Genomic DNA, 15,899 nt, shown 5'->3' on the forward strand with positions numbered 1-15,899 from the left:
TATACATCTACCTACACAAAATCCGCCCCTTAATACATTAGGTACTCCTGCTTCCAAAGTAGCTGCAACAATAAAACGAACATACGAATATAATACACTACCCGATGAAAAGAAAGAGATGACAATTGACAAGTTTTAGATTCAAAATATGATGTAGGACAATGACCATTGACCTGCCTTTTCTTTTCGGAGAAGTATCTGGAACTTTTAATCCTTTTGACGCAAACTGAATATTTACTGCGTTCTTCATCGAGTATAAGTACATATAAGAAGGAGATCAGCACCATTTCCAATGAGATTATGGAATACGAGATGGGGGTAAACTTCCGATGTCTTGACTCAAGACAGACAAACATTGTGTGCCATGAAGAGACAGAGCCTTTCCAGTGCAAATGCATACATACATAAATATGTTCGAATGCTTCAAAATAAACTCAGAATTCAAAGTTTCTAAATGCTTGGAGTGGATTCAACGCACGTTCCAACTGATGTCAACATTTTCCATAATAGTCAGTAAACCGGTTGTTAATTATGAAAAATCTCGAAAATATGACAAAAAAGAGAGGAAAATACTCACACTTTTAAACAAAACATAAGAAAATGAAATTTTAAAAATACACCGTATTTTATAAAGTCCTCGACAGGACAAGGGAATTTGTCTCCGATATTTACATAATAGAATGAAGAAAGAGGCAATTTTCTTAGCCAACATACTATTGAGAATGTCCTTCAAAATAATTTGAGAGTTCTATCCGACGTTAGGAAAAGTGATAGAAGGATCAGCAACAACCTCACAGTAGAAAAAAAGGTGAAGATAAATAAGGACTTTGGTAAGTTTTCCTTGTACCTCAAGTACATGTACCTACAGTTTGAATAAAATTCATTATTCGTAAGAACGATTTGTTGATATTTATGTTGGTTGTTCTCTTTTGGCTATAAAAAGAGAGTACATGAGTACATAGGTATAAAATCAGATGATCGCTTAGATAGGTAGAGTTCATGCAAAAATCTACGGTATTGAAATGAAACTTTTTCCTGAATTATTTGACCTACATTCCAAACCACAATGCTCTGAATGGATGTGTTCTTGTGTTTTGTGAGTCAGGTATGTGATAAGTGAGGTTATATTTTGTCATTTTTTGTGTCGCGAATTTAACTCCAGGATTTGGCGAGTGAAATATGTAATAATTCATTTATTATGATTAATTATGATATATTTTACCGATTGTTTTACTTGTTTCTTGATTTTTTCATTTTACAAAACAAGGTCGGTGGGGCAAAAGTCCGCCTTTAATGAAAATATGAATATTTCCGAAACCGTAGAAGTTTGGCACATCTAAATTTCGAGAAATGTTCATCGAAATTGTGGGCAAAACCCCTCAGTCAACTCACATCAAGTAACGAATCACCCTCCACGTCACAATCTATCAATACGTATTTTGCTTAAGAATTTGAAAAAATAACGAAACTTAGGATAAAATTCAAAAGAATTCATGAAAAACTACCGACAACGTTACCATATTTCTAAGTTGAAGCAATCTGTGAACCTCATATAGGTGAATGAATGCAGATCCATTAACGTACTTGAATGAACAAGAGCTATCACGAATATACTTAGTTCGTGGATCTGAATCTATTATAGGAATGCAGACTCACGTTGAACATCCAAGACTGGTACCAGCACAGGATTAAATCAAAGAACTTCTATCAGATTGTACTCCACGTGTACTAATATTGATGAATAGAAAAAAGTGACGAAACATTTTACCCGTGAAAGATGCGATTTTATGTATCAAACACACCCATCAAATAATAAGTCAATATTCACATAATGATCGTCTTCTTTCAGACATAATCAACTTGCATCATAAATTATCTCAACCAAATATTTACTATTTACCACCAACCACCACCATACGTAAAAATACATGTAGACATAAACAAATACAAATATTACAATTTATTGGTACACCATCGGCAAATTTGTAATAGGATAAATGCATACACATCATGTACTCGATAATTCACGTCCAACAGCTTTCAAAGTGTATGGTAACGATGGCATAACATTACGAATACGTACATATCAACATAATTAGGTACTTATTGGCAATTGCCAAACGTATGTAGCAGTATTTAGGAATATAGGAACCAGGCAGCGCATCGCGATGGAGCGAAATTCATACTTCTCTTACTCCATGATCAATTCGGCAGCTTCACCTTTAGCGTCGTATTTTCCTTTGTTTTCGTTGAATAAAGTTTCGATTTCGGCCATGAATTTCTGATGGTAAATATCAACGTCTTCCCTGGTAGGATTGCTAATTCGGGGCACCGTGATCGCTTTACCGACTGCAAAATGCGTCAATTAAACGATAATGCTATGAAAGATGTTGGATTTTATTTTTGGGGAGAGGGGGGGGATTTCCTCAACTTGGAAAAAAATGCTATCTCGAAGGTTGAGAGAAGAAATCGATTCGTCGTCGTGAAAAAAAATCATTGTTGAACACTCCCATTTTGCGACAGAATTCTTCAAAAGTAACCTCACTGTCGAGAAACAGTCTCTTTCGATTATTACCCAAGTAAAGCCACATGATCTTCCTGAGTGAGCAAATTCTCAAAAAATTGAAAAAATCGACAAACTGCAATAATGGGAATTTTTCACGTTTTTCCTCCAAAACTTGGTATGAAGAGGAAGGGGGGGTAACATATGAGAGAGAGACCAACATTGATCAGTGGAGGTTTCTTCTTTTAAAAAAATGGGAATTTTCGGTCAAAAGTTTTCCTCTGTCACATTTCCCTGATTTCCTTCAGCTTGAGTGAGCTCCTGGCAAGACACCAGGTTTCAGTTTAGATGCTGAGGGATGTTTTCATCAAGGCCAACAATTTCAAGGGGTGAAATTTGACCAACCTAGATTCAGTGGACATTTACGAGATCCACAGAGATATGAAAAATGCATCAATAGAACTAAATAAGAGGGATGCAAAAATACAAAAAACCAATTTGAAGTTGGCTGTACCACGAGTAAGTATATTTCAAGCAAAAATGTTTATCTACCTCAATCAAAATTCAATAATTCTTCGTTTGCACTCGAGGATCAGTTGGAAACTTACAGGCACACTTCGATTACCTCCGTTGATGATACTGGGAGAGGGGGAGGGGAGATACGGGTGCCCAAATAGGGTGCATTATTGAAGAAAAAAAATCGTATTGAGCTTACCGACTGTGTTGATAGGCCTTCTATGCGGCACTAATCCGAAGGAGTATTGGAAGAATCCTCTTCCACGAGGAAGGATAGGAACGAAACCGAGATATTTGTGGAATAAATTTTGGATTTTTTGTATGGTAGGACCTCGACACTGATCGTACATGTCGTTCTCGCCGAACGATATCACAGGCACTAGATGAGCTCTGAAATCGACATGTAATATGTACTCGAGCACGATAATAATGTAGATGAATGTAAAATTATACGTAGAGGAGGATAAAGACACCATAGACAGATGACGTAAGTCTATTCTACGTATCAACGTACCCTGCTTTCAAAGCAACTCGTACGAATCCTCTTCGGTTTTTTATTACAATTCTATACGTTCCAGGCTCGGATTTGAGCGATTCGGCTGCACCTCCTACTACCAGAACTCCGGCTTTGCCCGTTCTTTGGGGCCCTAATAGATTCATGATGCTTTTTTCAGCTACAGAACAACCACCTGTGAAAATAGACCTTCTAGATTGATGTCGATTGGTACAGATTAAAAACATGTCTGTTTAGATGAAATGATCGCTGTGAAAGTTTCCTATACGTGTCGAAGAGTCACCTGTGTAGCTTTCTACAAAAGCTTTGAATGCATCATTCACCTGATAACAAACTACGTGTAATTTTTTTTCTTTTCTACTCTTCATGATCTTACTTCCTCCCTTCCTCCTGCAGGTTTATCAATAGCATAGCATAGCCGAATTTTCTCAACACAATGTACCTATTCTACGCAAACGTCGTATCAATTAATTAATCATCATCGACGATATTAAATTTTCGTACGTCGACTCAAATCGAATCGCAGCGTCGTCGCAGATGAAATAATTACCCAATTTGATTAGAGTCAAGAGTTCAGTCGTTTAAAATCTTCACCTTGAAACGTGATAAACCATTAGGTAGTTATCAACTTACGAGTCGAAAAAAAAAACGAGAGATAAAGATTTGGAAAATAATAAAAGTGCGGCAGCGTAACACGGTCCCAAGTGTCGACTACGAGTCAAAGTTTGATCGTTTGACCGAAGCAGGTGACTTTAAAAAAAAAACTGACAAACAAACATTAGTATTGGGGGGGGGGGACTTTCCACTGCTTTTGTCACTCGTCCCTCGCCCCTCATCCTCCCAGCTCTGATACGATACATGAAATATCATCTATCGCTTTCTTAATTACCTCTTAAAGTACTTGAACTTATCAATGTGTAAGATGCAATACCCTATCAAAGTTCACGAATAAATATACTCTCTACCTAATGAATGAGTCTAATACAATTTATACTACAACATGTGTAATGTATAAAAATACAACCTACGAATATGATTCGCAGCTGTATGAATGACTCACCTAAACCGAGAATAGTTTCGCGTGAAAATGGTAAATTGAAATTGAACGATAACGTGAGTAGATGAGCCTGAAGTCCAGGATACAGTCTTTCAAATTTATTGGCATCTGTGGCGAAATTCAGTACAGCTCCCGAAGCTAGAACTCCGTGCGGATATACGCAAAACAGGTAGTTTCTATCGGCTGGCAAGTCGGCTGTCTTTATTAGACTGATGGGGAAATAATCACGGAAGTATTCCCACAGCTTGAATTTTCGAATACTGTTGATACTGTGAAGAAGGAGACAGGTTAGAAAATATTCAAGTCTAGTTGCGAAGGCAAATCAACTTCTAGTGTATTTTCTCTTGAAATTTTGAACTCCCCCTCCCCCCTACGTCTTCATTCCCGATGGTTGAAGGCAAAAAGATTCGTCAGATGTCAAGTGGTGGGAAATTTTATGTGGGGAAAATTTTGAAATTCGAACGTATGACTTTGTAATATCGTTCGAGCCCCCCTTCCCCAGCATCCAAGTTGAACAATTTCGATCGATCCTGGAACCCTAAGTGATTTTCGATTTTCTCGGAAATTTCGAAGACGTTCTCCCGAAGATGTGAAAGATTCCTAAATTAAGCAGCTAAAACCGAGTTGTGCTCATTCTGGACCCACTGAACGAATTTATTCACACTTGGCCCAATTTCCAGGGGGTCATCTCCAGTCAAAGGTGCGTTTTTCTGACCAGAATATTATTAGTGATAACTGGAGAGAACTGGTCAAAAAAAAAAACGTCAAGAGTGTTTGTTTGAACTCAGGATGGACACTTCTAACAGGTCAACAATAAGTCACAACTCGATGTACAACTGCCCAAATAAATCCCCACGTTTTCTGGAAGAAATTTCAGAACTCTGGAGTAATCGAAAATCACGTTGAAGTCTCTAGAATGACCGAAAATGATAAAATTCGGTTCGAGAGAGTCGATAAGCACACTTTTGGAACTCATTTCCACCATTTCTACAGAATAAGTAGGTCAGTATGCCATTAAAAAAAAAAAAAACAAATCACCTAAAATGGTCTATTTTGAATTTTCCAAAAATCAATTTCGGCGTTTTGGCATCTTGAGGGGGGGGGGGAGGTGTCAGATAATTTTTTTTTCAAAATGCCGGAGTCGTTATCAAATTAGAGATAGACATCTCGACTCGAGAGATTCCCTCGCGAGTAAATATCAAAAAGAACCCCTTTGAAAAAAATAATCAGTGAGGAGTGACTTACGGTCTTCCTCCTGTATGTGCTGTACGACGATCATAATATATCCATACAACGTAAAGAATTCCTGCAGGCCAAAATGCGGTGCAAAGTATGTAGTACAAGCAGAAGAAATTCACAAACACTCCGGTTAGTACGCAAAAGAACCAGAAGAAGGCTGAAAACGTTTCCATTCGCCGTTTGAAGGACACATTTAGCGGAGCCCATTCTATTCCAAAAATCCTGGTACCTTGTTCGACAGGCTGTAACATTGCAGGTAATACGATGAGGATAAGGTTCAAGCTGTAGATATATTTTTCTCGAATTTTGAAACATCAAACCCTATCTATCGAATCACTCTTCTTTTCTCAATATTCGAGAAGGTTTATAACGTAGTTTTAATGGAAAAATAGCAGCGATAACTGCACGTGTAAAAAACAGATCACTTTTGGTCATTTTTACCTCCTCTACGTTCCATGTTGAATTTAGTGGCAAATTTTACCTACGATCACCGTGTTCAAGTTCATACAATCGATAACATTATTTTAAACCGGAACTTCGAGAATTTCATTATTCAGTAAAAATTAATCGATTTGAGAATGAGAGGAGGGTTAGATTAGAAAATACATACATATTCAAAATTCCCCCACGAACGAGTTGTTAACGTAGGTATTCTATTAAATGAAGCTTATAATGGTAAAATTTATCAACATTTTTCGTAACACGTAGCCTACGATAAGAATACCTACATATTTCGAAATAAAAAAATTCTCACTGAAACACGACTCGATAAAATAGGACGATAAACGTATGTACGAATGCTAACTTAGGTGTAAATGCATAGCTTAATACTTATTCAATTACATACTCATACTCACATGATTATCGGAGCCCATTGTTTTGGCAATTTACGTTAACACTTACACGACTCACTACAGCACTGGCATTCGACAAATTAATAACTAAGTTGAAAAAAAAAATACATTCGAGTAGTAATGTTTCATTCGACCCTTGGTACTTTTTTTCGTTTTATTTTTTTTTCTTCTTCTCTCCTCTGTTCTGCCCTTTGGCTTTCTTTTTCATACGGTTAGCACGATGAGTAATTATCTTCAAAACATTGTGTACAAGGTTTGGCGTACGATCAAAGTAATTAACGTAATTTACGTATCATTAAACGAAGCAATTAACCGTATTTGATAAGATGTACATAACTGATTCACGATTTATGCATCATGTGCACCTTTTCTATGTATGTATACCATGTACTACATAGTATTTCTAATAATAATGTACTCTATCGTTATCTGCGAGCGGTCTATGTACCCTTAGTAAGTATTCCGATGGAATTTGCAATAAATGCAATATCGAATTTAGTCACCTGGTTCTTTCTCGTTCACAGACGCCACGTAATCCAAACATTTTCCAACATGAACTTAGGAGTTGGAGATTAGGTAGAGATACGTTAAGTTCAATTGGAAACTTGCTGGAGACTTTTTTTTATAAAAATGACTCGAGTCCATCAGTAATTTTTGGACTTTAGCATGAAAATGGTAACACAAAAGTCATCAGTCGATGGTGTAAGAAAAACTCATACCCGTAGCGTAAAGGAGTTCGCTCCACGCTAATTGGACTCAAGTTGGCGAAAAATAGCTCACATACAAGAGCACAGTTGAATTTTAAAATCTCGTTCCAGCCCAATTTCGAATTTAAAAAATGACCCACATTAGAATCATTCAAAAGTGACCTTGCGACCTATTAAAATAGGTTGAAATTTCGCGAGAATTGCAAATATTTCAACGAAAATTATTTTACAGCAGTTTTGAAGAATTTTAAGCCCAAAATTGAGTCGTGATTTTCAAGATTTGTGAAAACATCGTGCGACCAATTAAAATGGGTTAAAATTTCGCGTGAAATTGAAATATTTCGACGAAAACGTATTTCTAGCATTATTGCAGAATGAACTTAAGAGCCTCAAACTTGGTATAATGATTTTCGAGAATCACATTTATTTTTCCATATTTTGACTTTTAGTTCGAGTTTAGAGGCTCAAAAGTTAAAAAAACGTCATTTTTTAAAATTTTGCCCAAAATTTACCGATTTTACCGGAGTTTTAGGAAAAAAAAACGGCTTTGAATGGTCAATTTGAACGGGAAAATGTTTTATAGAAGGTGGTGGGAGAAGATAAAAGGATACTTGTGTCATATTCAAGGTCAATTGATTATCCAGAGCCATAAATCAAGTGTCAGAAATCGGATAAAATGCGACATTTACTCTCGTTTTTTTTTTGCTCTAGCCAATTAGCATCACAACCCGTTCTAATTGCCAGAAAAATTCCAATTTAGATTTATTGCAAAATTGACCCCGCCATCCCCACCTCTGTGTATGCTCCGAACACCATAGGGTAAATGTGCCTAAGTTTGCGCACCTAATTTTCAAACAGTCACTACTTTTTATGAAAAGCAGCTAGAATATTGAAATTTGTACAGAAGGTTCTTCAAACATTTGGCTATGATTTGCGCCAGAAATAAAATTTTTAATCGATTTAGTTTTTGATATTTTGACCAAAAACTAAAAAAAGTCAAATGCGCAAACTTAGGCATATGCCTTCCTAAGATTGCGCATTCACCTTCCCAAGATTGTGCACCAGTGAAAAACATAGAAATTCGTCAATATTGTTTAATTTATGATGAAAGCAAACAAAATGTCTCACATGAACGTGCATTTGAAACTTCTGAGTGAACCATACTGGAAATGCGCTCATATCTGGAATTTCCAGCATTACACTCATTTCTCCCTAGCTTTTGACAAGGAGTAAACTCGATATACATATATAAGGTGTCATTTCATTCAAATAAATTGAATTCTAAATGAAAATTTCGAAAAGTATCATTATTAGTCTAGAAAAGTTGCAAAAAATAAAAATCGCAATCTTAGGCACAGGGGTGTTCTTTTAAAAAATTGAAAAATTGAAACCTAATTCAAGCAGAAAACACTTGAAATATGTGCTGGTTATAATCCCCAGACAATGACGAATCTAAAAATAGCTTATTTAGATTTCTACTGCCATTTCCATAAAAATTGTCGCGTGCCACTTTTATTGGAAAAGTTATAAAAAAATTTGAAAAAAAAGTTTTTTGCTTGTCAGTTGGCAACAATTGGTGCTACTACCACCAAAAATCGTTAAGTATGGTCATTTTGATTTTTCTTTCAAGTAAAGGCGGTATCAAATGTTTTAACTCTCACTGGTTCTAAGAAATCATTACTGCGCAATCTTAGGAAGCACGCAAACTTAGGCACATTTACCCTAAACCTCGAGCAAATACTCAAAGTGGTCAAAACCTGCTCTTATCGTCCTGTTGGGCAATACTATGGAAATAGCGGTACTTACACAAAAAATAGTCCAGGCAGAAATTATTTACAATTAGGACATTCAGTAAAATCGCAACAAACGTGATACCATTTCACAAATTTGAATCCAGTCTCACCCTTACTAATAATGGTTTTTAGGTAGCTAGGTACTTATTTAAAAATGCAAATTATGTAAAAAAAAAATGCATAAATAAAAATTTAACCTACAAATCATGAAATTTTCCACATTTCTGTAATGAAAGACATTGGATAATTATGCATCACTGTAAGTATTGATGGTAAAATCACACAAAATGAAGTGCCTTACTGTTAAATATGAAAATATAATGAAATTATGAGTCACCATTACCACTCCTTCCGTTTAAATCAAACTTTTTAGGTACCTGTGTACTTATCCATACTTCATGTGATAGAAAGTGAATTGCAGCATCCATCAATTTGACCATGCGCCTAACTATAATAGGATTTTAAAATCTAATTATGTAGGTATTTATGAATCATCTCTTCACTTCCTTTTGCCACCTTTTCCACAAAATTGTTTGCCTGTGCACATTTATCGTAATTGCTTTGTAATAATTACTCAAACCGGAGTTTAGTGATGTTGTCAGAAAATTGATGAGCCTATTATTATTGGGAGTGTTGTTGGCGAATAGTGAATCCCAATTTTTGAAGTAGGAAATCTTATTATGATCGTCTGAGTAAAAAAAAGGAAACAAAACTTTTTTTTGAAGATTCTCAATTGATAGCCTGTATAACAATTCCTTGTTCAATAATTTTAATGTAGGCCTATTTCGAATTTGGTTTCCATTTCTTATCATTCGTAGGTTTAAACGTTTAAACAAACGGAAACCGGGAAAGTTGAATAAATATTTTTATCTCATTTTCAAAAAAATTCTCGATTTTCTCGTTATAAAATTTCATTGAAAAATATACTAAGCTATCCCTTTTACAATTCAAAGTCATCAAAAATTGTTCCATTAATGCTAGGTTGAAAAATTTCTAGTTCCACAAAAGTAAACAAATTTGTCCAATATTTTCCCAGTCACAACAGCAGTACTTTTGAATCCTTTTCTTCTTCAATTTTTCGGCGATTAACACAGACTACAACGTATGAACATACCTACGTTGCAACATAAGTTGACACAGTAAGTGCAGGTTTTGACCACTTTGAGTATTTGCTCGAGGTTTATGGTGTTCAGAGCATACACAGAGGTGGGGATGGCGGGATCAATTTTGCAATAAATCTAAATTGGAATTTTTCTGGCAATTAGAACGGGTTGTGATGCTAATTGGCTAGAGCAAAAAAAAACGAGAGTAAATGTCGCATTTTATCCGATTTCTGACACTTGATTTATGGCTCTGGATAATCAATTGACCTTGAATATGACACAAGTATCCTTTTATCTTCTCCCACCACCTTCTATAAAACATTTTCCCGTTCAAATTGACCATTCAAAGCCGTTTTTTTTTCCTAAAACTCCGGTAAAATCGGTAAATTTTGGGCAAAATTTCAAAAAATGACGTTTTTTTAACTTTTGAGCCTCTAAACTCGAACTAAAAGTCAAAATATGGAAAAATAAATGTGATATTCGTGTTCAGCGTGAAATTCTAATGCTTTTTGACACCTCGTTTGCAATTTTTACCACAACTCATTTTAGGGGGGTGGGGTGTCCCCAAAAGCTTCAAAAAAGGGGTGAACGCCTGCGCGGATTTCAGCGGATTTTGGATATGTTTTTTAGGACACCTTATATAATACATTGAGCCAAAAAAACCTTTTGTAACAATTTTTTCCCGGTAACATGCCGAATCTCCTGCACTATTACATTTCATCAATTTAAGTACCTATAGGAAAATAAAGTAACTTTGAGCCAATTATTAAGTAAGTAACGTTTTACTTCAAATCTATACATATTACGGAGACACACATAGAGAGCTCAATTTGTTACTTCAAGGATAAAAAAATAAAGTGACTTTTTTCGCTTGAAAAGTAACCATGCGATCTAGCAGTGTGTAGAAGAGCGCAAAAGCAAAGAAATAGACGAAGGTCCCTCGTAAAGACCTCTAAAAAAGTATGACTCAACGAATTGGTGAAATAAAGAGTGAATATCGTAATCGCGAACCTTTGACAAATTGAATTAGATTAAGTAGAGGTAATTTTTCAAAGTAAGTTTTTATAAATTTAATGTAGTTTTTTTTTACCACATTATTCGTTTAATCAAGTTTTCAAATTCTTTCAGACTTGATCCAAATTTTGACCCGATCAAAACTAATAGAATTTGAGTAAATTTGACATAGTTATATCGAATTACAATTATAGGAATTCTATCAACTTCGATCGGGTCAAGATTTGGACCAAATTTGATATAATTTGGAAACCTTAATATTTTTGTAACGTTGGTTTTAGTCAGATTTGTTTTTCGTTTTCAATAATGAGTCAAAATTCATCTCGATTCGCGTTGTTTTTGAAAAATACATTGAGAAATTATTGGCTGCGCCAAACTCCTCCGCCGAATTTCTAATTCATTAAAAATATATGGTTATTCACCGTTAATTCATTCTTTGTTTCGAACATTTTTTTGTCTAGTAAGAAAAAGCTTATTCGACTTGAGTATTCCGTGCTTATTACATACGATGTAATTTCAACTTAAGTATATTATTAAAGTTCTTCAAGTTTACGTTTTTTTTTTTACGTAAATGTATTATTCAGATAATACATTGATTGACTGATGAATGAACCTTTTATTTTTCTGTAACAAAATAAAATAAGCTCGTTAATTATTTGAGTCTACGATTGTTACGACGACGACGTATACGAGTATTTATTCGACGGTATTATATCGACTCGTCATAATAGTTTTATCAAATTTTATGCCTGTCACTTTTTTTCCCAAACGTTTTTGAGTAGTTTTATAAAATCGTACAATCAATCAAGATTAAGTAGAGGCAATTTTTCAGGGTAAGTTTTTAATTACAAACTGAAATAAAATGTATTTTTTTACCACATTTTCCTTTTTATCAAGTTTGTTAGTCTATATTAAATTTGATAAAATATATCAAGTTTTCGAATTCTATCAGATGTGATCCAAATTTTGACCCGATCAAAACTGATAGAATACCTAAACAACTATAAGTACTTTTATATATAATTTAATCTAGTTCTATCGATTTGAATAAATCAAAATAATGAGGAGTCGACTTCCAAAGTGACCCCTTTCAAAAAAAGTCTATCTTTTCATGGCACCAAGCGTCAGGCAGAGTGCCGAACCACACTTACATCCGTGTAGTCCTGTCCAGGGCCCTTTCTGTTCAGGACTACGCGGATGGAAGCGTGATTGGGCACGCTACCGACGCTCGGCCGCAAAAGCCATGAAAAGTTGACGATTCGAAACTTCAAACAACATCATTTTTGATGCGAAAAGTTGATTTTTATGGCTATGATATTTTCAAACTTCATGAATAGTGTACACTAAATCTTCAGAATTCATCTATGAAAATTGGAATAAATTCAGCCCTCACAATACGAAGGCAAAAGCTTTCGAAAATTCACAATTTTTAATTTATCACAAGAACCTTTTATGACCATTTTCCAACATTTTGTGCTTCATTCGTGATTATTACTTATTCAAATTTTGAGGCATAACGTTGAAAAAAATGACCAAAAATTACTCTAGAAACATTTTTGGTGAAAATACGAGAGTTTCAGTAACCGATAATGAGAAAAGTAATCTTGTTGGGCTCCCTGCAAACACAAAAAAATAGATAGGCAAGCATACTTAAACATGTTTAAAAATGCAGATGAACTTGAAAAATAATCCGATTGTTTTGTGGGCTCGTAAAAAATTAAGTAATTCCAATGCGAACCACACAGCAAATTAACACTAGACCTTCTTCATTTGACCCATCGTATGGCTTTTTTCAACCATCTCAAAAACTACTAACTTATATGTACCTTACACTGAACTTGTTCATTTTCATTTTATTTTTTTAAAATTTCCTATATTTTTTGTTTTGATGATGTTAAAACTATTAGCCGAAACGAGATTCGCATGCACAAATTTATTGACTATTGGAGTAAATAATTTTTATAATGGCGATTTCATTGATGGTCGCGTATTCAATTTGTCAATCGTATCGTTTCATTGATTGATTACTCAAACTTTCAAATCGATCATAATCAGATGGCTGAGTCAATATCACTTACCGATTAATCTACACATAAGTATGTAGGTAATCAAATGGTTAATAATTCATCGAATGGATTTGATCGTCATCAATACGGATCATTCGTTCACCTAACCATTTTGTTGTCAACATCACATGAAGGACTTTCGATCAACAATAATTTGACTTGAATCTATTTATTTCATCAGCTTGTTAGCACTTCTTGCAACATTTTTTCTACTTACGATCTCGTTATTTTGGGTAAATCAACGACCTAAAAATTTCTTCTCTTTTTTTTTTGGGGGGGGGGGGGTGATATTCGTTTCTCAGAAATTCTCCCTAAATTGAAAATAGCAAGATTAATTTTAGTGCAACGTTGTGGGTTTTCCATTTGAGACATCAGTATAGAGTGGAAAACGTAACATACTTATTGAGATATGACCAATTCGATGACAGAGTTATGCTCGCTGCATTTCATGCCAAACAGATAATATACGATTATGGACCAGTTCTACTGGACTCATAACAGGTAAGATGATTTTTTAAGAGAAGAAATTCATTAAATGAAAAAAGTGACATAGAAGACAGCTATTATTATGATGACATAGTGACAACTAGCACATTTCATGCAAAATTGACACAAAACTTCCCATTTTAGAGAATTACCTGAATCAATTCTGTTTCATCAATCTCATTCATTTCATCATGAAATTTCATCTGCCACAGAGATGGAGGTTTGTTTATAACAGCTGAAGGAATCAAACTTCCTCGAATATTCTACCCCCTCCTCGAATGTACACTTCCCAGTACACTACACCACAGATACTGCAAGTCCATTCATTCAACTCATGATGGGGCTTTATGAATATCCTTTTGAGCACGGTCATGTATTTGGTTATGGAAAATATCAAGAACTGGCCGCTGCCAAATACAATGGTGGAGAAAAGCCATTACCAATGCAGCCATACACATTCAATCAGACACACTTGATAACATTGGCGAAACAAGTTCAAAAGAAATTCGCAAATTATTGTGTGAAGCTGAATACATGACTGTGAACAGAGGTGGCTGTGATTCTCAGTTTGCTCAAGGTAAACGAAGAAAGTCATTTTTACATTCAATTTTACGGCAACACTTGAAGGATATCAACAGTTTGTATGGAAATTATAGTAAAGCCTTTGAGGGAATTTCAACTTCTCATGTAGCTCAAAAGCTAAGTCCATTTCAAACATACTCGTACATAGGTACATAGGTAATTATGTACAATGAAAGTTTACATATAGATTGTCAACAAATGGGTTAGATACGGGTAAAAGGTGATGAGATGATTCTATTAGTGAAGCAACCAATACAATTGTGGATATGCTAGGAGCAAAACAATATTTATAGGTACAACCCTTTGGGTGAACAATTTGAAAAAATTTTTAAAAATATATAATCCTACATTTTTGACATAAATACTCATAGTTGGTGTATTGGGAGAATATTTTGCAAAACGAGTTGGGAAAGGCAGAATTCGATCTGTACTCTTACAAAGTTTATGCAAATGGCAATCATAAGTCGATTTTAAAACTCATTTCATCACGACACATTGGAATATAAAAATAACAAGCAAATATTACCCGTCCTACGGACGAATCACCCGTAAAAATTTTGTACATGGTACCTTGGCTTGAAAGTTCATAGAAGCATTCAAAAAAATAGCCTTCTCTTTCCTCCTTTGATAAAATTTCCACTTTCATACATGTAAGTATGAAAGGCTTGGGATCCGACCATCCAGAAACTTAAATTCAGCATCCTAAAAACCCCATACATTCATACCCACGTTGAATTTTTTGAAATTTCATGTTTTGTACTCCCTCCCCCCTTTGAGGGCTCATTTAATTTTTAAAAAAAAACTGTAGTCTCAATCTCAATAATTAGGTATCAAAATGAAAATTTTCAAAGCTTTTGTCCTCGCTATTCCTGGCTGAATTTTTTGATTATTACCTATATTTTTATTTACAAAATGAAAATGAACATATTTTATACCCAAGTCATAATAAGCTATGAATATAACCTAATTACCCACATAGATGTATCAAGTATCAATTTTTGGTCTTAATAAAGTGATTAAATTCAGACTTTTGTAAGTTTTTATTTCTAAGAATCTTGTAAAAATTGACAAAATTTATAATGTAGCTTTAGCTAATGATAATCCATTCAAGATGATAGAATCTCAAATAAAAGCTTTCTTTCAGCAAAAAAATAATTTCTATCGAACAAAATGCATGTTACTTGGAAGGTTAAATACAGTGTCGCCTGTGCGTAGAAAATTCAAGGGAAATGAAATTTTTTTATTTGAATAGAAATATCGAAGGGAACTTGCTTTAATATTTTCAAAAATGAAATAATCTAGATTGATAAAAATAAACATTGTTCTTTCAATTATCAAATTAAAATTTTCAAATTCCATCTTGCATGTTTTCTATGGTGCACCTATACATAAGATGAGGCCGATGAGGGCAAGATTACCATTTTACCTAGATCAAGGCAACTTAGAAATTTTTGAATCAAAATTC

At 34.6% G+C, this 15,899-nt stretch overlaps 1 protein-coding gene across 1 annotated transcript; it reads right to left on the minus strand.

Annotated features, from left to right (window-relative positions):
- Window positions 1-1,945: 1,945 nt before the first annotated feature.
- On the minus strand, window positions 1,946-6,848 carry LOC135837827 (2-acylglycerol O-acyltransferase 2-like). Its single transcript, XM_065353221.1, has 6 exons — window positions 6,687-6,848; window positions 5,836-6,071; window positions 4,594-4,859; window positions 3,534-3,708; window positions 3,219-3,409; window positions 1,946-2,349 (listed from the first exon to the last, which is right to left on the minus strand). The coding sequence occupies exons 1-6, from the start codon at window positions 6,702-6,704 to the stop codon at window positions 2,192-2,194; spliced, it is 1,044 nt and encodes a 347-aa protein (XP_065209293.1). The 5' UTR covers window positions 6,705-6,848; the 3' UTR covers window positions 1,946-2,191.
- Between the last annotated feature and the right edge of the window lie 9,051 nt (window positions 6,849-15,899).

The sequence above is a fragment of the Planococcus citri genome, chromosome 2 (assembly GCF_950023065.1).
Source record: "Planococcus citri chromosome 2, ihPlaCitr1.1, whole genome shotgun sequence".
In the NCBI taxonomy this organism is placed as follows: Eukaryota; Metazoa; Arthropoda; class Insecta; order Hemiptera; family Pseudococcidae; genus Planococcus; species Planococcus citri.